The sequence below is a fragment of the Echeneis naucrates genome, chromosome 15 (assembly GCF_900963305.1).
Source record: "Echeneis naucrates chromosome 15, fEcheNa1.1, whole genome shotgun sequence".
In the NCBI taxonomy this organism is placed as follows: Eukaryota; Metazoa; Chordata; class Actinopteri; order Carangiformes; family Echeneidae; genus Echeneis; species Echeneis naucrates.
In genome coordinates, this window is record NC_042525.1 from 8,155,782 (window position 1) to 8,179,577 (window position 23,796).

Sequence of the window (23,796 nt, forward strand, 5' to 3'; positions counted from 1 at the left end):
TTATATGACCGGACAGAATCCCTCACTGTCTTCCCAAGGGCGAGCAGTTTGGAGTTGGCAGAAAAACAACGACAGGGGGATTCCCACATACACCGAGAAAGAGAGGGCTTGAATAACACACTTTCTATTTGTAGTTTCAGATGAGTTAAAATATTTGAAAACCTATTCACAAATTTAGGTTACCATGTAAGAGCACTCATACAGCCAGTACTTGAATGATGGCTAGTGAACCATGGGTGATTTGCATGTGACACTGCCCTGGAAAGTGAAGTCAAGCGGACAGAATGAAATGTACAGCCATTCGACTTTATTTTTTATGGAAATCAGATTGGTGGCTCGTCACACGGAACAGGGTCTATTCCAAATCTCTGAAGGTTGTGCACCGACTTCTTAAACTAAACAAGACTTCAGAAAAAGTCATGAAGAGATCTCATTACAATAATAATAACAATCTCATTCTTGTCCTTGCAAGATGGATCTTCTCCTAAGAATGGAGGTGCGGTACTTCCTAAGAGCACTATTGCTTAATTTTTGTTTCGGCTTGTTAAGATGCAGTGATATCAGTTACAGTGAGAAACTGCATAAAAATATTTCCCAGCTGTTGCCTGTGCCGTTGACTTTTTTGGCAACATTTTAATGTGTTTTCTCCAAACTCCCTACCGTGACTGTATCCTCCCCAGCTATTTTGTTTTGTAAATTCAGGTTGTGTCAAATGTTGTTTGGACACCACAGCCATTGGAAAATTATGTACTAAGATGGGTTGCTGATCGGATATCTTTCATACAATCTCTAGAATTAATTCTAATTAATGGCCATTTCCTGATTTAAAATCTTAATTTCCTCACCCTTGTTTCCCCCAACATGTAGGACACCTATGGCAAAATTTAATTTGTGTTAGCTGTTGTGTTGACTTGGCATCCACTCGTTTCCCTCCTCACATCCACCTTGGATAGGGAGGTGGGGTGGGAAAAACACAAAAAACTAATACGCTTTCTTTTTAAGGTAAGCCTGCCAGTTATCTGCTTCCTTCCTTCCACTTACCCCTCCCTCTGTTACTTGTTTCTCTCTTTAAGACCCTCCCTCTCTCCCTGCTTTGCTCCCTTCCTCTCTTCTTAGTATCAGTTGTAATGTAGGCAGCACACTGTCAACTCATATTGCCTTGCTAGGACTGGAAGAGTTGCACTCCCCCTTTCTGAATACTGGGCATCAGAACAGCCTTGTCCTGTCCTTCACTGTCTGGCCAAGGAAGGTGAGTTGACTGAGAGAAAACAGCCCAAATAATGTGATCTGTGCTGTTGTGCCTGTCTTCTGTTTCCTTCAACGTGTCCATTTATTCTTTAGCTGCCTTCTTTTCGCTTAAATTTGACTTTCTTCTTTTCCCTTCTCTTGGCCGCTTTAGAAAAACCCCCAAAACAAAAGAAAATTGAATAGATTCCATTGTTTAACTAAATGAATAATGTATAATAATAATAATGTTCGTGTCATCTGAGGGTTAACGCTTGAAAAGTTATTTACCTAAAACAGTCGCACCCACAGAAAAAAGAAAAATGATTCAGGTTGGCTTGCGGGGCGTTTCTACTGTTGTGTAAACAGCCAGAAGTCAGCATCACAGGCTTACTGTCATCTTTCATGTTTCCTGCCATGGTTTCCAGGACCTTCCCTCTAACTTTTAAATGTCATCTGAATTCCATGAACAGCGTCTCTGGATAAAGATAGCTTGAAGGGAATCACTTATCCTCAACAAACCAAACAGGTATTGGCTTAACATTCAGAATTTCCTTTTACACAATCCTACTCTTCAGCTATTTCATTCTGTTGCCATTTTGTACAGAACAGCGCTGTATCCTTTTACTCTGTGACTCAGTCTGTGGGTTTGCTCCACAGATTTTAATTGTCTTCCCTCAAAGGAGTGTGTCATTGCATCAAGTCTTTTTGTCTTCATTCCAGATGCTTCATAACAGACTACGTGCCATGAAGTGATCACTCTATGAACTTGTGACCATTCCCCCGCCTGCCTCACCTATAAACATGGGGTTATGTGAGATTATGAGGGGCTGGAGTTGTTCGGTCAGGACTGGGGGACTGGGAACCCTCGTGGGATTGATGCTGCTGGAGATGAGCCTGGCCCAGTTGGCCCCTCCACACACTGCCTGTGGAGCAGCTGCGGCCCCACAGAACCTCACCCAGCCCCACTACCAGGACTCAGGGAGAGACAACAGCAGCGGCTTTATGGCAGCTCTGGTCCAGTCCTTTCTTCACACAGTCCAGCCTAAGCCATTTCCTGGAGGTCAGTGTCACCATCACACATACAAAAAATCTCTCCTGTCATGTTTGTATGCAATGGAACCCAACTTAGTCACTTCAGAGTCCAGGTGCAATTCAAATCATATAGAAATATTTCAGTTTGGATGTTATGAGCTAATCATTGTTTCCCTATTTTGGTAAAGGTAAGCATTCATCCGTGGCCTTTACACCCAATCTGCATGAGAAAAGTTCATACAAAATGATGAGTGTTGGTAAATCCATGTTAGTGAACTTTCTTGTATTTTACATAGTCAATATTTAACCTTTACTTCCTCCAGTAACAACTTAGACTTCATTCTTCTCTGTTTAATTTTCTTAGTGGAATGTTGCATACTGTGGGGTTAAAAAAAGACCTACAATAAAAACCAAATAGAGACAAAAAGCACTCTGTTAGCCATTGCCTGGGTCAAAGTCATTGTTTTGGATACGGTAGATTGAATGTTGACATTGTGAGGGTATTCCAACTAACAATAAATGAAACATGCCCCTTTAAATGATGCATTTTACTTCTGAGACTATCACTGTTACTGGCATCGACAGTTGCTGGTTGCTTTGTGATAAGGCTAATGGATTGTTTGCTCACTGTAAACTCAGATTTCTGTTTCACAATAAACCAAAACCCTGAGGTTAAAATGGTGACCAATAATAAAGAGCTCTGGGTATTACTCGGTAAATTAATAGCTAGAAAAGAAAGGGCATTGAAATGAGATATACACTAAACAGGCCCTTCACGCAAGTATTCACAAACTGGACAAACAAACGGGTTGATGTAAAACGCACTGTGACTCAGGAACTCCAGTAAAAAGTAAAGGGTAAAAGCTTTGCGGCCATCTGATGAGACACAGTCAGGTAATGCTCACGTGAACAGCACCTGAACAACGAGGCTTCTGCTTCACCTGTATGTGTGTTTTCTTGGGACCATAGAAAAGCAGGCTTTGTATGCTTTTTTTGTGTGTGTGTTTCAAAATCTAATCTTTTCAGAAATCTGTTCTGGTTTCCCAGTAACCACAAGATATAGAGGTGTTACATTTCAGCTTTAACAAAGAGCGAGCGCTTAACGTTCAGGGCACGTCGTCCGGGTGGTGAGCTGTTTTACATTCTTGGACTATAAAAATTTTAAAACAGCTGCCATAACATTTTTTTTGTAATCTCCCACCTCTTTCTAGAGCTAATCTTAAAAATTGTTAATGATTTGGGAGGAATTCATTCCAATCAAGAGGCCATCAAAGAGGTAAGTGGGCAGACATGAGTTTTACACACATGTTGTACATGCTTGGGAAAAACAGACACACCTATCTTAGAGCCCCTTGAGGTGGTAATGTGAGGAAAAGCTTGTTTTTGCATATATGTACCATCCAACTGAAGTTACTGAGACTCTTTCATTCGCTCTGATTGTAGACTGTAAGCAGAGTTAAATGATACCACTCTTTGGTGATGTCTAACTGGCTTGATGATGTGACGGACCACGGAGACATTTGATATTTGTGCCACTTTAGTTGTAACACAAGTCATTTTGTGTGTGCGTGCCTGTCTTTTGTTGGCAGGTCCTGGTGTATGAAGTGGGTTTCCTGGTATGTGCAGCAATTGGCGTCTTGTACATCATTTTGATGCCCATTGTTGGCTTCTTCTTGGCGTGCTGTCGCTGCTGTGGCAACTGTGGTGGGAAGATGTACCAGAAGCAGACGTCCTCCATCCACTGTCGCAGAAGAACTCTCTACTGGAGTGCATTCATTACCACAATCATCATCCTGTGAGTGTGTGTGTCTGTGAGCAACATAATGGTGTGCTTTTTGAAATTAGCGACGAAAAAAAGACATCTTGAATGTGTGCGCCTCACTGCCTGTCTCTTTCGCATTAACATTATGTTCATGACACACATTTTAATTGTCTGTGTGTCTGTGTGGGCATGTTTATAGTGCTGGGAACATCTGCATGTTCAAAAGCAATGAGGACCTCAAAGTGAGCGTGAATCAGAGTCCAATGCAGCTCAACACAACTCTAGGCAACATCCACATCTACCTCACATCTGTGCCTCAGGTAAGAGAAAACCTCCCTTTGATTGGTCTGAGAATGGAAATACTCAGAGGTCAAAGGTCTTGGATGTCAATGTGACAGACTGACTGACTTATTAACCTACTTTTGATCTTTGTTAAACATTTACAAGGTTGAAAAATAAATAATCATGTGACAGGCGGTTTAGAATTTGTCACATTAGTTCTCACAGCCCTGTCATCAATCTGCCATGACAGGGCGGCTCTTGTGTGTGTGATACAAACAGACGCACAGTTAATGACGAAGTGGCAAGTTTGTTTTCTGCAGTGTCAACACACCTTACACCAATACACAAAGTGTGAATAAGGAGAAGGAGGAAGAGATAGGGCTGTATTCTGTCTGTTCATTTGGAAAAGCTTTTCTCTGATTAGCTCAAGCAATCAGTCCTTGAAGATCCACATATTATGTTTTGAAAACTAATGTGTGCCCGTTTTCGCCCTCTACCTGTCTCCAGCAATTTGACTATGTTGTGAGTGAGAGTTACAAAACCATACAAGAGGTGACAGGAAACCTGGATGGTAAGAACAGGGAACTTGAAAGCTACAAATAAGAGGAACCACTCCCCCCCTCCAACCATGGCACTTCAGTCTTTGTTCTCTTTTTGCTTGTGTAAATTAGACATCGGACATCAGTTGGGGACAGAGATCCAGCAACGATTCAATGCACCTCTGGCCTCAGCGTTACAACCAGTCAGACTTCTTAACCAAGGTGTGATGTGCTTGCATGCTCTGTCCTGTTCCTGTCTGAGCATGTAAACGCCTGCATGACTATCTGACAGATGTTGGCTGTTACTCATACATATGCTGTACATTTTCCAAAGCATTTGGCTTTTTACTCAGACACTGAAAAATTTGATGAAGAGCATCTGTTTGGTGACCAACTATGTTTATCGGTTGTTGCGCAAGATAAAAAGTAAAGCATAAGATAGGGGGCGGGGGGCATTACTGGAGAATGGACCGGGGGAAAAACAAAAACTAGATCCTTTGTTTGGACTGACTTTTATAAACCATATTAACATAATATAATATAAGCATACACTCTCTGTATTAGAACGCTTTGGGGAGGGTTCAAACAGTGTGAGCAAAATGCTTTGTCCAGAATAAACAGAGCAATTAGGAAAATATTATATGTAATATATGTCATAATTTCTAGCAGGATGAATGATTTCCACGGAGGGTCTTCCTCTAATAAAGTGCAAACTTCCTTTAGAACCTCTTCCTGCTTCTTAAGCTGCTTTCCAATTCAAAGACATGCGGCATGAAAAGAGAAAGCTGAGAGTCTTGATATCATTTTGATTCAATGTTCAAATAATTTGCATACACTGTCTAATATCTGTGTTTTTCATTTGTTCGAGCAGAGAACAGGAACATCAGTTTTCAACTTGGCAAATTGAACTTGTCTCTGGCCAAGTTGCAGTCCAGCCTGGACCAGCTCTTGGCCAATGTCAGCGCTGTAAGAACTCGCATCAATGAGACTTTGTCCAGCCCAGACTGTCAAGGCTGTAATGTACAATTACAGGAGCTTACACTGGACACCACCATCACTGTAAGTGCTGTTTTCTGTGTCACCTAATATGTGGTCTGGAATATTCCTGTGTGTTTTCCTCTTGAATGACAGAAGTGAAAAAAACAGGGACATTAGATACGGTTCGTCTGAACATTCACTGCTGTCAGCTTACGTGTTATATTAAGTCACTGACGTTACCTAGAGACCAGAAATGGTCTTTGTCGCTAGGCTCAACAAATTAACATCATGAATGAACAGGAAGAATAATTTATAGACCTAATCTTCCTCTGACGCAGTCCAGGCAAGGTGACACATCATAATACTGCTGATTTGTTCTCCTCCCATCTGTCTCTATTCCTCCTACTCTGTCATCACACATACGGACTCTGCTCCTCGTCACTTTCTGAGGAAATACACATTACATGTATAAAAATTCATCACCATGACAACAAAACTAAGACATTGACAAAAAGTTGAGATGCCATTCATTGTTGGGAATGCTCTTGTGGCCCCCGGGGAAAGCATCTCGAAAAAAACTCGCAAGGGCTTGTTTGGCTTGGAAGTTTGCTGCCTCCTTCTGTTGGTTGATGGTATAACGTGGTGTTGTCCACAGACTCCCGGCTTGAATCAGCTCCTGTATGCTGTGGATAGAATCACCAAAATGAACCTCACTTCAAAAATTGCAGAGGTCAGTGACTTCACCCACACTGAGAACATGGTATTAACATAACGTTGCTTTCTATGTTAACATGTCAGGAATTTTTGTGAGATAAGAAGAATTTTTAAACAAAGATCACGGAATAAAATTTGGCAAATTGATTATCAGCAAAAATAAAATGTGCTTACTTTGAATGTACATCAAAAGAGATGACTCCTCATTATCAACTTTTAATATTTTTGTTTAATGTAGACAAATTATATATGAACTGTAATGTGCTATTGTGAAATGGATGCACAGTTTGTTTTCATTTTAGGCAGAGGACTATTTCAACAGCATTCCCCAGACAGTGATAGATGACACCAGAGATGTAGTACAACGTGAGTGAGCTCATTTACAGTTACGCATGGCAGGCCTGTACTTCCCTTTTAACCATTTGTTTCCTCATTATAGTGAATTTCTAGTGGATATAGTGAATTTTATAAAAGATACGTGTGTGTGTGTGCTGCATGTGTGTTTTTTAGAAAGCAAGCAGCATTTGGGTGACATAAAAAGACAGATCTCACACGTTGCCAGTAACTTCCCTGCTCTGACTGGCGTGTCCAAGGCTCTGAACCAAGTGCACGTAGAAATCAGCAAGGTCACCCCGGAGGTCAAGAGAGCCGAGTATATTAGGTGAGACGTAACGTCAGTTATTTCTATCCGACCAACTAGTAGAAGGTGGACAAAGCGCACAGAGTCACGATTAAGTTTTAAAAGGTAAATTTATTACAAAAGAGATTAAAAAGCCTAGTTAAAATGGGGGAATGTTCTAAAGCGCAGGTGTGCTATTAGCCAACCAGAGGGCGAGTCAATGGAGGAGATTGGGTCTGTTGCTTCCAGTCATCTGTGTGGAAAAGCCATGCAGCAGGCCAAGCAATGCCTGAAGTTCTGAGTTTTGGTCAGACAGTCATGGACCACTGGCTCAGACCTAATCCATTCCTCCTCCTGGGCAAAGTCTGCAGGTCCCCCTCCAAACACACCTGGACACAGAGTTCACCAAGCTGCAGAGAGGGTTAATGTTCACAAAGTGTTTCAGCATAAACAAAAAGGTAAAGTATGTGACCTGGACACAGAGAGACAGAGCCTTGTGTGTCTGCTGCTTAAATAGAGCAGTGCTTCCCTGAGCTGATTCACCACACCCACAACAAACCACACAAAGAATAACAAAGGTGCCAGATACAGCTCTACCAGGTTACAAAGACACCAGGAAGTGAAAACACACTTCATCATTTGAGGGAAAATCTATCCAGCCAGCAACCTATCACATGTGTATTCTTCTGTAGGTGGGCAGTGTGTGTCGCCCTGTGCTGTGGAGTGCTCCTCGTAGTGGTGTGTAACCTTCTAGGTCTGGTCCTGGGCCCTTTCGGTCTGAAACCCAAGGAAGACCCCGCAAAGCGGTCTTGTATGGCAGACTGCGGCGGCACCTTCCTCATGATGTGCGTGCTGAGTTGTAAAATAAGCCCTAACAGTTCGATCTGTTTCACCCCTGAGCGCTTGTTTGACCCCTGATCTGTGGATGTGGCTGCAGGGGGGCAGGTTTCAGCTTCCTCTTCTCCTGGCTCTTCATGATAGTGGTGCTGCTGCTGTTCCTGCTGGGTGGGAACGTTTACACTCTGCTCTGTCGGCCCTGGAGCAACGGACAGCTGTTCAAGGTAGTGACATACAGCAACATACACACTTTGACATGCACACATGATGACAAATGGGCTACACCTGCTCTGTGTTGATACTATCACCTGTTCTATCCACAGTTCATTGACACTCCAGGTTTAGTTCCACCGCTGGATGAGATTTCAGGATTTAGAAACATCAGTTTCTCTGATATCTATAAGTATGTAATGCAAATTCTTATATTTAAATTTGCATGCATTCGCAAATGGACATATTTATATCTAAAGCCAGTCAGGTTGTAATAAGAGCTTGATGTTTATGCTTACAGAGACTGTGAGGAAAACCAGCCTCTGTGGACGACATTCCATTTGCATGAAATCATAAACCTTGAAAAAATCTTCAACATATCTCAGGTGACCTTTTTGAATTGTTATAAATAAATAGAGTTCAAAAATGAATGAATAACCTTATCCAAATTCAGCCAATGTCATTTATAATGTTTGCTTTCACTCTCCCTCTCCTTTCTGCCGTCACACACAGTACGCAGAGGAGATCCAGCAGCAGTTTGACGGTGCAGACATCAGGCTGTCCAACATCACTCTCCTAAGCTCTGAAGATAAACACCAACTCAGCAGCTTCTCCGCTGAGATGCAGACTTTCAACTCCACTGCCGTCTCACAGCAGGTTGACACTATTCATGTATTATGTACACTTTGTGTAGCTTGACTGAAATTACTTGCTTTCACATGTGACCTGCGATTGTGCCACGTGTGTCTCTCACAGATGGACAGCATCACCAACATCAATCTTAATGCAACAATAGACAAACTTGATCAGTTAGCTGTAGCTCAGGTGAGTGACTAAACATCATTATATTTAAGTTGCCATCTCCTGTTGATGTTCTACACCTTGCTCTGCTTTTCCACACAACAAGCATGTCAGATTAGACCTGACTCTTACTTATTTTTCATCCCCACTCTCTTTTCTCTAACCAACCTTCTTAGACAAGCAGAGATGTTTCAGAAGCTCTCCGAAGGGATGCCTCTAACCTCAGGCAGATCCAGAGCAGTAAAGAAACAACCATCGACCTCCAAGTGGTGAGTAGCTCTCCTTATCTGTGCTGCCACCTCCGTTATCCTCATTCTGCTTCTCCCTGTTTCCATGTCGGCCATTCATCTAAATTGTAGTTTCTTCCTTCAGGAAAACTTGCGCTACAGCATCAAGAGCCTTCAATCGAACATTGAAAGAGTCAGTGTGAGTACAATGACCAGTAGCTGGAGCTGCTGAGAGATCACTCTGCCTTTTTGTGGCTCATTCGTGCCTCTCTGGTTTTCGCAGGGAACGGTGGGGGAGGTGCTGAGCAACGTGGGAGCAGCACAAGACTTCCTCGCTACCAATATGACACAGATCGTCAAGATTGTGAGTAGTCACATGAGTTTGAAGAAAAAGTGCTCCATGTGGTCTGTTAATGCCTGTGGCGGGTCAGTCATTTAGCCTGAGGGAGAGGGGGAGGAGGTGCTATTGCTCAGTTAATTTAGGTATGTGCTGCTCGGAGGTCACACAATGTGGCTGTTGGGTCCACATCCACAGGGAATGACGAACATTTAGTGTCCTATTGTGTTCATTTTCAATTCAAATTGCACATGCATTCTATTGACTTCTTACTGCTTACTTTGAAGTGAGGTAAATGTACTGAGGGGTCATATCTATGGGGATAACATTAGTTTCGTATATCCATTTTCCTGGCTGAATGTTAACAAATCAAGTGAAGTCATTAAAATTGGAAATAATATACTTAAGGGTCTGGATTATATTCCTGTGTTTCATTCGGTAATAGATTCCTTGACTTTTGTGTGACCCCTGAGGTCAGCTTATAGGGCTGTGCTGACCATCCTCAGAGTTCAAACTAAACACAGAGAAACAGCGTTTACTTGTCATGTAACACAGAGCAAACAAAAGCAAATGGAATTGCCTTGAATATAACAACCTTAGACTGAAACATAAGTATTCACTTTGAGGGTTGAGGTTTTGAGGTTGAGGGTTAATATCCATCCAACTTCTTGTACAGAGGCGATACAACAACTTCTGGAGAGTAAGGAAAATTGATATATAAACTTAACCTTTAGTGTTCTTTATGCATTGTGCAACGAATGCATGTATAAGCATGACACGCTTTACACAAAGTGAACTTTTCTCTCCTTGTCTCATTATCATTCTGTTGTAGTTCACTTAAAAGGATTTACCCAGAATTCCGCACTGCTTCAGATGGCGAGGCATTCCACTGATTCCTCATGGCTTCTCACTGTAAAGCAGCGAAAAAAATGTTTGGAATTTACTCTCATCTCTCTCCCTCTGTGGCTTGTAGGAGAGAAGAACGTTTTTGGACTGCCAGCTGAGTTACTTCATTACTTATGCTGACTGGGCGACCCTGACGGTAAAGCTAAACACAGGCCTCATGTGTTTGCGTTTGCGTTTCACACGTGGTCTCATCTTTTGAAATGCGCGTATTCTCTTTCAGATCACAAAGCTGTTGGGCCGCTGTCAGCCCGTGGTGGAAGCTTTGGATTCAGCGGAGGCCATCCTCTGCTCACACGCAGTGGAGTCCCTGGTGAGGGTCAGGTGTTAGCTCCGCACATAGCTACATATCTCCACCACTAAGTGGGGAAAGTGAGAGAGGGAACACTTTTGAAGAACTTGCAGGTTTGTGTTTCTTTTTAGGAGTTCTTAATTCCATTTGCTCTCTCTGTCTCTCTTCAGAATGCCTTCTGGTTCAGTCTGGGTTGGTGTTTGATCTTCTTCATCCCCAGCATCATCTTCTCTGTCAAACTCGCTAAGTACTACAGGAAATTGAAGCTCTCTGATGTGAATCAGTAAGTAGCATGAAGAAATTCCATAAACATGCATCTAGAAGAGCAATTTACACATAAATTTCCATTATGTGCGCATGTTTTATAATCATGAGACTAATTCAACAGACTGTGTTCTCCTGCGTTTGACCACTGTTCCTGTCTCCGTTTCCAGCGACCACATAATTATGAACCACATCCCACGGGCCCAGATGAGAATCTGAGATGGCAGATTATGTGCAGAAAAACTTTAAGAAACTGGAAACATGACCGTGGTGTCCCTTGACTGAATAAAAACACATGATGCTCTTTGAGGCAGATTGCTGCTCTGGCAAAACGTCTCAATAGGAACACATTTGGATTATGTATCTCACACCAGTAGACCAACCAAAGCTAATTCCTGTGTCAATGCAGTGACCAGAAAATCCATCTGATACAACACACTCAACTGAACTGAACTCAGTGGGGACACAAGACATAACCTTCAGGGACTTTGTGTTTAATCATCATCTTAAATAAAGATTTGCAGAGTTTTATTTGATTCATCGTTTCTCCTAAAAAAAATTGTAGGTGTTTCATGTATAAATTCACCATTTTGCTGGATGAGGAGAAAGCTTTCATTTCTTAAACTGTACAACTGATTTTATCATTATGCTGCATTGCCAACAGGCATTTGTAATGTGCCTGTTGTTTGACAGCATAATTCCAATGGGAAAAAACTATTTAAATTAACTCTCATTAAACGCTCTGTTTTGTTGAAAATCAAAGCACAACTTTTGAATCATAAAGTAAGTGCACTTTCTTTCAGTTGCCAAATCATTTCAATTTATTACTCCACAATACCACTAAAGGATGATTCTTACCATTTTGTTTGGAAATATGTCTGTAAAAAATATTGTCTAATATGGTACATGATTTCATTATTATTATTTTTTTTTATTTGTCGTGCCTTGTACTCAGCTAGTTTGTGTTTTTATCTCTCTGTCACACAGCACTTTATGTGGTTTGTTCATTTGTGCCAGCTGTTGAAAGCTACTGTGAGTAAAAAATGTTACTGATTTATAAACACAAATCTGCTGCCCATTTTTCTACCTTTCAGCCATGACAAGAAATCTCGGATATAACTGTGTCTATTTTCCACAAACACAAAAGTGCTTTTCACAGTGTTAAAGTGTAAGCTTAAGGAACACAGACTGTATTCTCTTATACTCAACAGGTAACAATAACATATAGATTTTTTTGTAGTTGTGATCTCAACACTCTCAAAACACGGTAGAATGTCTTATATTACTTCTTGAAACAGCTAAAACCTCCTTCTGTACATAAAGTGAATATTCACACAGATTACACAGATATGTGTCTGATGTAGCCTTTTGAATCACTATGACTGATTATGATTACTGTCAGGCATCTCTCCCACAGCAACAGTACATGCATACAGATATAATAACTCAACGTGAACTGCTTCTTTTGTGAGAGTGTGTGGATGCATCAGAATATGTAAAACATGCATTGTGTGCAACAGATTGTCTATCACCATCTTCAAAGATGTTGCTCGGTGTGGCTTTCCTGCAGATAATTCCAATTCATGTGAAATCTAAATTAACGCTATTAGTCTGTAAATGCCTTTTGATGACATTAGCTGCATTCTGATGCATTTGGACACAGTCAGCTGTTCAGGGACAAACAGAGGACAAAACAGGAGGCAGGGTCAGACGCCATCTGTTGAGATGTATTATTGTTTACACGGTGCATACACCCATAATTAGAACAAGTGAATTCATAGCGTGACTGAACCAACGTGCCACAAAAACCTTGTAATACTTGAAAGGCTGGACAGAGAAAAGCCTGATCTGAAGGGAAAAAGAACCACACTAAAGAGACACAAAGAAGAGGGAGGTAAACAGCAGGTTGGTTGAGGGATGTTGGGGAACAGGTAATGATTGTTTCTGCTGCCTTTTGGGAAAATTGCGGTACCTCGTATTACCTCTCCAACAACAATAAAGAGACAGGACCTGCCCTCCTCCACCTCTACATTTTTTTGTACTCCTGTGATTGTACTTTCACAATTGCCTATTGCTGTGAAACCCAATAGCTACACACATGAACACAGTGTTGTTGTTATCGGTTTGCTGAGAAGTCTCCTTCTGATTCACAATCACTAATATTCCTCTGATGAGACTGACCATTGAAATATGAGTGCATACACATTTAATTACATTTCCACTTGTTTACACACACACACCTGGCTGTTGCTCTAAGTGAATTTTTTTATAGTGAGGACATGGTGATTCCAAGGGAGTTCATCATATGAATTAATAATTGTGTTTAGCCTACATACAGCGGGTAAAACAAGTATTGAACACACCACCATATATTTCTAAAGGTGCTACTGACATGAAATATTCAGCAGATGTTGGTAAAAACCCATGCAACCCACACATGCAAAGAAACCAAACCTTAGATGTCCATAAATTACACAGGGAAAAAGTTTTGAACACATGAAGAAATGGAAGCGCAAAATGGCACCAAAAGCCAAGATAACAGCTGAAATCTCTCAGTAATGAGAAAGCAATCCTGCCCCTTGTCTGTGTCAATTAATATCAGCTGGTTCAGTCCCAACTGATGGCCTATAAAAAGGTGTCTCATTGCCAGGGTGTCACACAAGAAGCATTTCATGATGGGTAAAAAGCAAAGAACGCTTTCAGGATCACCGCAGCACCATTATGGCGACGCATATTGATGGGATTGGTTACAGAAGGATTTCTAAACTTCTGAATGTTCCAGTGAGCACTGTTTTTGGCCAAAATCCAGAAGTGGAAACAATATAATTTCACCATAGACCAGGTGCTTCTCGCAAGATTTCTGACAGAGGAGTCAAAAGAATTATCAGCGCTGTGGAGCGCTTCAGAAAGACCTGGAATCAGCAGGCACAATTGTTTCAAAGAAAACAATAAGTAACACACTCAGCCTGTATGCACGCTCACCTCGCAAGACGCCATTGCTGAAGAAGAAGGAAAAAAAAAAAACATGTTGATGCTTGTTTAAAATTTGCTGCGCAACATTTACACAAGCCTGTGAAGTACTGGGAGAATATAGTCTAGTCAGATGAGGCCAGGAACAAACTCTTACACACCATGTTTGGAGGTCACCCCAAAAACTCCATACCAACAGTGAAGTTTGGAGGTGGGAACATCACGGCGCCGGGCTGTTTTTCAGCATCAACTCTGGCAAACTAAGTGGAAAAATGTACGCAGACCTTCTTGATTTAAAAAATCTGCTGCCATCTACCAGAATGATGACGATGAAACGAGGGTTGACATTTCAGTAAGACATTGATCCCAAACACAATGAAACTTGGTTTCAGAGAAGGAAGATAAAGCTGCTAGAATGGCCCAGCCAATCACCTGACTTGAATCCAATTGGAAAATCTATGGAAAGAACTGATGATAAGAGTTTATAGAAGAGGCCCACGGGACCTTCAACATTCGAAGACTGTTTGTGTGGAAGAATGGGCCAAACACCTGAGCAATGCATGCAACTATACAGGAGGCGTCTTGAAGCTGTTATTACCAACAATGGCTTTTTAATTATTAAATTTAAGTAAGTGTATTCAATACTTTTTCCCCTGTGTCATTCCATTTTATCACACCACATAATTTACGGCCATCTAAGGTTTGATTTCTTTGCATGTGTGGGCTCCATGGGTTGTTACTGACATCTGGTGAAAATTTCATATCAGTGGCACCTTTAGAAATATATTTACTGAGAAAAACAGTGACGTGTTTGATACTTATTTTGCCTACTGGCCTTGATATTCTAGTTGTTTGGCTGAATGGTGGTGTTGTTGATGGGCAGCAGTGTGAATACAATATGCAGACAGAAAGCTGAACAAACCAGATCTACTACAATCTGAGGGAACAGGGACTTGGCAAGTAGGTGACAATGGATGCCATTAAAAGAAGATGGCTCACATTTACAATTTTTGTTAGGTAACAAATGTGGCTTATGGTGTGTAGAGAACATGAGAAGCTATTTAAAGCTGCTACAGTGAAAGAGCAAAGACAGTTATGCACTTCAATAACTCATATTCAAACCTCACAGCAGCAAACAGAAGTTTGATCTTCAGTTTAATAGCATACAGCATCTGTTCATAAATACTTGTATACATTTTTTCTTTGAAATACAAGATCACCAAAAATAACAATACAGATGTGAAAATCTGTCAGACAAATCAAGGAGGAATTCCTTTCTGATAATATAAACCAGGCACAAAGTTTAAGGCTGGTTAATAATTAACATCTGAACAATTATAACACTGAACTGTGAGACATGTCTGGGGACGTCAGGGAGTTCCCAGTTACTTTCAGACTGGCTGACATCTGTGTGGTACTGACCTGAAATTAGTCACACAGATATTGCCATTGCTTGTTCAAATGTACTGAGTTTGGATTCACACTATTGGTAGATAATTTGGATTTGAGTAAAAAATAAAAAATAAATAAATAAAATTCAGCAGTGTTTGAATTTGGGTGGTCAGGAAAGGTTCCCCACACAGAAAGAAAGAAACCTAACATTGTACTCTAATCTCATTGGCCTCGTGTTTTTTTCTCTTGAGCATGACTGAAGCTGAAGAGATGCAGCAGAAATGTGACACTCCCCTGCAAATGAAGAGCAGCAGAGCGAGAGCCGCTCCGATTGTTCTTAAGCATTTTGGTGCGTGATTGTCAGAGAAGCCACCGTCACTCCCTCACCTATGTGGAAACCGAGGGTTATCATTTATACCAGAGAATACCAACAAGCCAAGCCAAGCTGTAAAAGAAAGAACTGACAAAGGCATTGAAGGTACCAGGCACTTAAACATACTTTTGTGTACAACACTGCTACAAACAATACTGACTGGGGTGATCTAAAAGTTCAAACAGTTCCAGAGCATCAGGAGAAAGACAGAGTGCCTCGCATCTCAAATAACATTACCCTCACTGGGTCCACGAGGGAAGGCGAGCATGGCCTTACGTAAGCAGCAGGGCGCCTGTCTTAGTCTCAATGTGCCCAACCCACACTTGAATCCTAACAGAATTATCCCCAAAATTGAATTAAAAGTAGAACTGTGAGTCAGTTTCACAACCTCGAATGTCTTGTGAGCTGGACTGTGAGAGAGCAGAGAAAATTTGATAACAGGAACAAGAAGCTGAAAAGACAGACTGTTAAACATAACTCACTTAAAACAACCGTTCAAACACAAAGGCCAGCCTGTCTGGATAAAACCCATTAGATTAGCCACTTTGGGGGATGGGGTTGAACTTTGTCATCAGCAAATGAAAGGCAGCTATATTATTATATCATTGTACAATTAGCAGGCATTGGCTGGTTTAGACAGTACATTTTTCAGACACAGGTACAGAAACAAAAATGAAGTTTAGTGGCTTAAAGCAATATATTCTTGTTCAATTAATGACATTCTGATAAAGGCTAAGTTTATTCAATGCACGATTATGCAATAATGTTCGTATGCTTGTGCAGTTAAGGCTTAAGAGATAAATAACTTTGCAGATACAGTATATACACATTAAGACTTAAAATTACCTGCAGTATTTACACCAGTAAAATCTTCAGTAGTCATTTCAGAGCTTCTAGATGTCATACTTCATCTGAAATTACCCATCTGTTTAAAAACACTATCACATAATTGAATTACTCTGCTGATAAATCTACCAGATGTAATATTTCAATTTGATTGTCAAGAAGGTTTCTTTTTCTCCATTGAGTAGGAGATTAATTTTATGTAGGTCAGAATGGGTTAGCAGGTAGGGGCACCCTGGGCCTTTGCACAGTCGTGAGTGTGGATGACTGTTGTTCAGATGTTTCTGCGAGGTGTGCTGGGTAGATGTCGCTGTCCAGAGCGGAGTTTGTGTTGGGCTGCTCTGCAGGCTGACGGGGGGGTGCTGGAGGGGGAAACACCGGGGACTGGAGGATGTCAGCATAACGGTGGCTGGGCCTCGTCTCCCGCTGAAGGACTTTTCTCAGCAGAGGTTTCAATAGTCCAATAGTCAATTGGCTGCTGTCGGGGCCTGCAAAGGGAGCAGGGTCTGATGGGCTTGTGCTGGACATGGAGAATGGTGAGGAGGATGGAGAAGGGTGTGTGTTAGGGGAGGGGAGGCTTTTCAGCACCAAGTTGAGTATGGAGGTGACAGTGACGTCCTCAGGGCACAGAGTCCACAGCACGTCCAAGTATGGGTCCAGATCTCTGTGCTGGGCCACCTCACACAGCAAAGTGGTGAAAATCTCCTTGTTGAGCAGAGGACTCTGTTTGCAGAACTTCTGGGCCACCTGGGTGACCCGCTCCCACTGCTGCTTAGCCATGAGGACCCTCATTGCCTGCAGGATGGCATTCGGGCGCCTGCTGGCCAGCAGCAGCTCTATCTCCATATCCTGGTGTTGGTCTCTGTCTGAGCTCAGGCTGGACAAGATGCAAAGGGCCCGTTTATAGAGTGGCACATTTTTCTCCCCACCCTCCCCTCCTCTCCCACTGGAGAAGCTCCAGGAGGCTGAGGTCAAACTCAGGCCCAGACCAGCCGAGCCCTGCTGCTGCTGGGCGAGCTCGAGGAACCTGGGAAGCCAGCTGGGTTGGAAGTGGAAAACTGAGTGGCAGAGGAGTTCAAACACAGGCAGGACAGTGGAACTTGCACATTTGGCTTTACAGTTGGCAAAGTAATCTCCGTTGTGGCTGTGATTGCATTTTGGCTCGCTGTCTGTGAAACGGATGGAGGCTGCAGGGCCAGAGGTTGAAGCAGGACTGAGGACAGTTTTCCACACATCTGGGGATGCCCTACTTGACAAAGATCCCTCACCATTGTAGTTTAACTGGAGGGCGGCCTGTGCTGCTCTCCATGCCTGGCAGGGGAAGACGCTGAAGATGGAGTTGAGATACACAAGAATCTCTTTATCCAACTCTAAGGATGATAGCAGTCTGGCCACTTCTTTTTCAATGAGACTCTCACACACAGCCTCAACTTCTTTCACACTTCCCCTCACTAAACTCCCCTTTACCTCCTCCAGAGAGACCAGAGCCTTCAGCTCAGCCTCAAGAGAGCCCATTAACTTGTCTTGACCTGCCATACATCCACCGCCTCCATTCTGGGACAGCTCAGCTCCCTTCTGCCTTGCCTCTGCACTGAAGTAGTTCCTGAGGATGAAGGCTAAAGAGATGGGAGCCTGGAACCTACCGCCTCTCTTCAGGGTGTCCACTGTGAGCTGGGTGCTGCTGAGGCTCCTCTGCTGGTAGTATTTACAGGCCTCCTCAAAGACAGCCTCTACCAATAGTGCTCCAGGATGAATACCCTCCACTGTACTAAAACCAGAAGGTTTCATTTTAGAGTTGCAATCTCTGGAGTCTGTCTCTTTGATATCCACCAAAAAAAGTCCAGTATCTGAGAGGATATGAGGCATCCATCTTTGAGTCGGATTTGCATATAATAACCCCCGTCTATTGAGCACAATCTTTCCCAGCTCCCTGCCACACTTCCCGTCTATAACATGCAGGTTCTGCCCTACCAGCAGTGCCAGGGTATCCTGGTACATGCAGAGACCAGTGTGATCACCATACTTGACAGAGCAGTTGTCTGCCAGTTTGTGTACACGCCGCAGAATCCCGTCTTTCTGCAGGAGACACAGCCAGCCTGTGCTAAGCAGCAGAAGCAGGCCTCCACAACCTGTAGGAGAAAAGTTGAATATCTCCGGCGGTTGAAGAGTTGATAGATATCCTAAAGAGTCCGTCACCAACCTCTTGAAGTCAGACTCTTTAGCAGAAAGCTTCTTGAGGGGGGTGTTTTTACACGTGGTGCTGATCCTGAAGAAGTCATGGCGAGGGGACCAGGAGAGGAAGAATTTGGAAATGCTCAACAGCGGCTTGACTCTTGAGTCAGGAAGAAGATGCACATATTCACCTGAGCTGACCACAGTGTATTTAGGATTGTTGTGGAGGGCGATCTTCACCCCTCCCAGGCTGACAGCCCCCTCCTCCACCTCGAAGTCACGTCTGCAGACGCAGTATCTGAGCTTGTTCCTGGCAGGGCTGAGGGCAGGGGAGCTCTCTGAGGGCGGCCTCTCCTCACACCAGACGATCCGATTGGAGCAGCAGCAGACGGACACCACTTTGGCCCGGGGGCTGTTGCACAAATCTGATGTTTGCAGGAGATGCCAGCCAGCTCTGCACTCCTGAAATCTCCAAAACTCGGCTTTTCCATTCTCATAAACCACCGCCACGGCCTCTGAGTCCCTGCTGCTGTTACTGCTGTTATGGTCCAAATATAAAATATCCACAATCGCCGCACTTCTTGTCAACGGCGAATCCAGCTTCTTCTGGTTCGGGACCAGCCGGGCTCTCTCGTACTTGTCAAAAGTCACAAGACCCGGTTGAGGCTGGCAGAGGATGACATGGATGTGACGACCGTCCGGGCTCATGCGGACCTGCGACAGGCTGCTATCAGTCCGCTCAAGAAAGTCACTCAGCTCCTTGCTGCCAGTGTAGTCCCCGAAATCGGACAGTTTCTCCAGCCGCGCCATAGTTACTATGACCTCTCCAACACGGTGTCAACGAGCCTGCTAGCTAATAAATCTGACCTCCGGAGCAGCTAACCGAGCAGCATCCCGTTAGGTCCCGACGGCGGCTTCATCGCGCCGTTAAAGTCCGAACGGAAGGACACATCGGCCGGCAGCCTCCGACCGCGGCAGGGCCATCTCGGCGGAACTGTTGCCAAACTGTAGGCTGAAATTAAAAAGCCGAATAAGTCCTCAAAAAAAGCCCTGACCGGAGAGCAGCACTGCTGTCGACCCAATGCTATGCGAGCACTCCCCTTGCATCACGGGATTGTTAATTTCCGGATACCGAGAGTGTTTAGCATAAAGGGCGGGGCGGAGTGACGTCACGGAGGCCCCTACAAAGATGGTTGCCCCGGCGGAGAGATGAGTAACTGCCGCCGCAGACAGGTCTTCAGTCAGCAGTCGGTAGGCCGCCGAAGTTACACACGACAAGCTATTCATTTCATATTGGTCCCCCTTTTTGCGCTTTGAAGTGTAATTTGCAGGTTTGATTTAATGAAATATACACACATAAGACACCCTTGTCTTAAAGTAAGAATTTTAAAAGATAGTGAATGATTGTTTATGTTTCACAAAACGACGCAGTGGTGACCTTCGGCGGTCAAATCTCAGTCTAGCTGGTTTGGTTTTTTTGGAAACTTTGCAGGAATTCATTGCACAGAAGACCTTGTCTACTTTAAAAACATGTTCATCTCAAGATGACGTCTAGGACAAGCCTATCCCAAGTGGTATTGGATTGCATTTTTAGTGAGTTTATTGTGTGTTGTTGTATTGTGTTTGTTTTGTTTTTTGTTCATGTTTCATTTCATGTGTGTTGCTTTGACATATTAACCCAATGCGCTGTCGAAAATTGATGTAAAAACTTTAAACTTGAGCGAGCTGAAGCTGCTGTCAGATCTAACTGCAGCAGCTAACCTCGACCTCTGACCTTTCAGAAGCTCTTGCAAAGAAAAAGAGCGTGTCCCTTGCTCCTCATATATTTGACTGAAAACAGCCGAGAAGTTAAAGCGGATGAGTTGACGACAATATCCACACCATAAAAGAAGACCTACTCAAATGTCTGCATTTGCAGCATCTACTTGAAACGCTGTTTTTAAAGTTAGTTCATACAATGCAACTGCTCCGAGTTTTACTCAAGCAGACCCACAGCAACAAATCCATCTTTACTGGCAAGAAATGAAACTGAGAAACTGTTCCAGTATGGCCTTACACATTTTGGCAGGAGGCTGTGAAGAGTGGCTGCTTGATAATAACCTCAGCTGGTTAATACCAACCTGAGAAACTGACTCACTTTAATCAGCTTTGGGTGGAAGAGGCGTCTTGCTTCACAACACAGATATGGTTGCAGGAGAAGTAATGTTGGTCCAGTTTAAATGAATCTGGAAAGGAGAACCTAGTGGGCGTTTCAATGGTCTTTTCACATATCACGAAGAGCAAAAAACACCCAAAAAGCTGTTTTTGTGCTGAAGGAAAAGAGTATTTGTTATCACAGAGCTTTGGTGACTCAGAGTATATGGAAATGTCTGCCTGCAGTGAGGCTGTATTTATTACTCTAACAAACTTTCATAGAAACTTTCAATTCAGCCCACGCTGTGTCACTGCATTGACATTTAGATCCTCAGATTCAGACAAAGGAACATATATATTTGGTTGCCAACCAGTTAAAAATATCATTATAGACGATATTGAAAGAAATTTTATCTGATATTTAGCAGGTTGAGGCTAAATTAAAAAAAAAAAAAAAATACACATCTGAGTTAATGCCTATTACATTTACTTTGCTTCATAGAGAAAAGGTCAGACTGACTTTGTTGTCACTCCACTGACCCCTAATGTTCTCCAACCAGCTCTTTTCTCAGTCAGTTATGTATAGCCGTGAAGGGAAAATTTCAATTCCAAAAAACACTAATGAAGAAGTGCTTATTATTAAATGAATTAGCAGACAACCTTGTGATACCAATAACCTGATCAAAATACGATGACAGAGATGAAGACTGCATACAAGTATTAGCTCCTGCTGCTGCTGATGATGTCTTGGGTGCATATTTTACCTTTAAATTTCAACACATTTAAATTTATGCTTTCTTAAATGTGGCATGCAATTCACTGGATTGGATTATAATTTTTCTGGTGGTTGTATGTCAGGTACGCTTCATACACAGGAGGTGGCAGTGTTGAGCTTCAATGCATGTGGGCGAGTTTGAAAGCTCAATATTCAAATAGTTATGACTGAATATATCTTCAAAGTGCTCACTAGGGTAGAGGTAAATATGGGTGATGATTTTTTTTATTATTACTTTTTCATTTCCCTTTTTTTTAATGCCAGTTCGCTGGATCTGAACCCCTAAGGACAACACCCGCTGTGTTTTCCAATGAATATCACATGCAGATAGAGCATCACAAGGCTGCTGCCTCCTCTCTCTTTCAGTTGTCTTCCCTTTTCTATTAAAACCCACGACTTTTAACTATTTCACCAACTTTTTAATCTCACTGCCTCTGGATTGATCAAAATGTCCAATCATTCTGTGTTAGTGGTTGTGCGCCCCCATTGAAAAATGAGGTGCCTTGAGTAGTTTTCCCGCTGTGTAGGTTTGAGGATTTAAAGTAAAGATTTCTGGTAATCAGGATTGTATTTTAAGCCTTTTCCTTTAGATCCGTGCCTTGTTTCTACCTCTCTATTATTGGATGGAAAGTTAGCAGTAAATTGTTCAGTTTAATGTTTTCTTTTTAACCTTCCCTGAACCAGCTGAACAATGAGATGAGTTTCCTTCAGGCTGTTCTTTTAAGCCTACTTCTTTTCTTGCTTTCATATATTGAGCCTAAAAAAGTCACTTTAATGGACACTGTATGTTTGTCTTTGTATTACTGTCATATTATGTCCTATTTGTCATTACTGATAAAGTACATGGATGCAATATGCTATTCAAACTGTAGATTTGAGCCACAGCGCCTCCAGATGGTCTTGCCTTGGACAGAAAAAAACCTATTAGGGAGTATGTTTAGGCTGCTGTGCCTGTAGACAGGAAGATAAAGTGCTTGTCTGGAGATGGGAGGGGGGTTGCAGGGGAGGGGTAGGAAATTTTCCTTTTTGAGTTGTATGGTGTCGAGAAGAAAATCAATGGCAGGGAAATTTTTGTTGCTCAGGGTAAAGGAGATGGGTAAACTGTCATCTCTGCATCGCCCTCAGGATAGGATCATTTTAATTTGAGCACAATTTAGAGCACAGGGATGTCTGTGTGTTAGCAGGCTGCCTGTGTGTGAGAAGGGCGAATTTTTCCAGTCTGTGTGGAGTTTGAGTGAGATGCTACTTCTCTGTTATGTGTGTGTCAAATGAAAGTTGCAGCTGCCTGTCAGCCTCCCGTGTCTTGTGAGAGCAGCCAGATATTACTGTCAGTTGGCTGTCCCTGTTGTAAAGCTGACATGTGTGCAGTCCTGTCTCTCTTGCCATATCTCTCTTTCTGCCTCTCAAAGTCACTTCAGTGGAGCATTTTGTCTCAGGTGTCAAGGGTCTTTCATCGACTCCTCACTGTGGTGACATTGTGGTCAAATCATCCTTTTTTTTTTTTTTATACTTATATCAAAGAAAAACAAGAATGAAGCGGTTAGACCTGAAATGGAGTGAAGGATATTATGCTATTTCATTCAAATAATATTGTTCCAGCAATTTTATTATTTTAATTTCTCTAAGTAGCATAGTTTAAAAATTAAAAATAATAATTTAAAAAAGTTAACATTTTCATGTTTGTGCCAGACAGACAACAGAAAAAGTGAACTAAAGAATTTTAGATCTGGGAAATTTGATAACTGTGTTTACCTTTTGGCATTTATATAAGAAACATTCAATATCAAACTTTTTAACCATTCAGTGTAATTCCATGGGTTGATCTCTCTCTCTCTCTCTCTCTCTCTCCCTGGTTTGATTTCCAACACTGATGGAGTCCTGCAAGTGGTAAGTAATTTTCAGACAAATTATATTCTGTTGTCCAGATGTACTTCTCAGCAGCATCTCCACAATATTGTCTGCATAATGAATTTGTATGATCACATTCAGTGGCAATTCCTGATTGACTCTCCGTCCCAGACAGCAGAGAGGAGGGATGATGCACACAGGGAGAAGCCAAGTAGTTCATTAGAAAGACAAACAGACTCGTAGATAAATGAGCTGTGACTGACTCT

General features: G+C 42.4%; 2 protein-coding genes across 3 annotated transcripts; one reads left to right on the forward strand and one right to left on the reverse strand.

Moving 5' to 3' along the window:
- The first annotated feature begins 1,113 nt into the window (after window positions 1-1,113).
- On the forward strand, window positions 1,114-12,085 carry prom2 (prominin 2). Of its 2 annotated transcripts, none has more exons than XM_029521666.1 (25): window positions 1,114-1,249; window positions 1,653-1,753; window positions 1,948-2,287; window positions 3,471-3,535; window positions 3,849-4,054; window positions 4,221-4,341; window positions 4,811-4,874; window positions 4,975-5,064; window positions 5,714-5,901; window positions 6,476-6,550; window positions 6,837-6,900; window positions 7,045-7,195; window positions 7,846-7,998; window positions 8,091-8,214; window positions 8,314-8,393; window positions 8,502-8,586; window positions 8,714-8,857; window positions 8,957-9,025; window positions 9,178-9,270; window positions 9,374-9,427; window positions 9,512-9,592; window positions 10,539-10,607; window positions 10,692-10,781; window positions 10,931-11,043; window positions 11,195-12,085. In XM_029521666.1, exons 3-25 carry the CDS (start codon window positions 2,029-2,031, stop codon window positions 11,241-11,243), a joined length of 2,487 nt encoding a protein of 828 aa, XP_029377526.1. In that variant the 5' UTR covers window positions 1,114-1,249; window positions 1,653-1,753; window positions 1,948-2,028; the 3' UTR covers window positions 11,244-12,085. The 2 variants fall into 2 exon arrangements, with proteins under 2 accessions (XP_029377526.1, XP_029377525.1); XM_029521665.1 differs by having other exon boundaries at window positions 1,698-1,753.
- A 3,053-nt stretch (window positions 12,086-15,138) lies between these two features.
- On the reverse strand, window positions 15,139-19,872 carry hps6 (HPS6 biogenesis of lysosomal organelles complex 2 subunit 3). Its single transcript, XM_029521178.1, has one exon. The coding sequence runs from the start codon at window positions 19,582-19,584 to the stop codon at window positions 16,810-16,812; it is 2,775 nt and encodes a 924-aa protein (XP_029377038.1). The 5' UTR covers window positions 19,585-19,872; the 3' UTR covers window positions 15,139-16,809.
- Between the last annotated feature and the right edge of the window lie 3,924 nt (window positions 19,873-23,796).

What these genes read in the sequence shown, in the direction of transcription:
- prom2 (XM_029521666.1), top strand. Translation starts at nt 2,029, where the DNA reads ATGGGGTTATGTGAGATTATGAGGGGCTGGAGTTGTTCGGTCAGGACT. An exon ending in AGTCAGACTTCTTAACCAAG is followed by an intron (nt 5,065 to 5,713) that starts GTGTGATGTGCT and finishes TTGTTCGAGCAG; the next exon opens with AGAACAGGAACATCAGTTTT. An exon ending in ATCAGTTAGCTGTAGCTCAG is followed by an intron (nt 9,026 to 9,177) that starts GTGAGTGACTAA and finishes CAACCTTCTTAG; the next exon opens with ACAAGCAGAGATGTTTCAGA.
- hps6 (XM_029521178.1), bottom strand. Translation starts at nt 19,584, where the DNA reads ATGGCGCGGCTGGAGAAACTGTCCGATTTCGGGGACTACACTGGCAGC.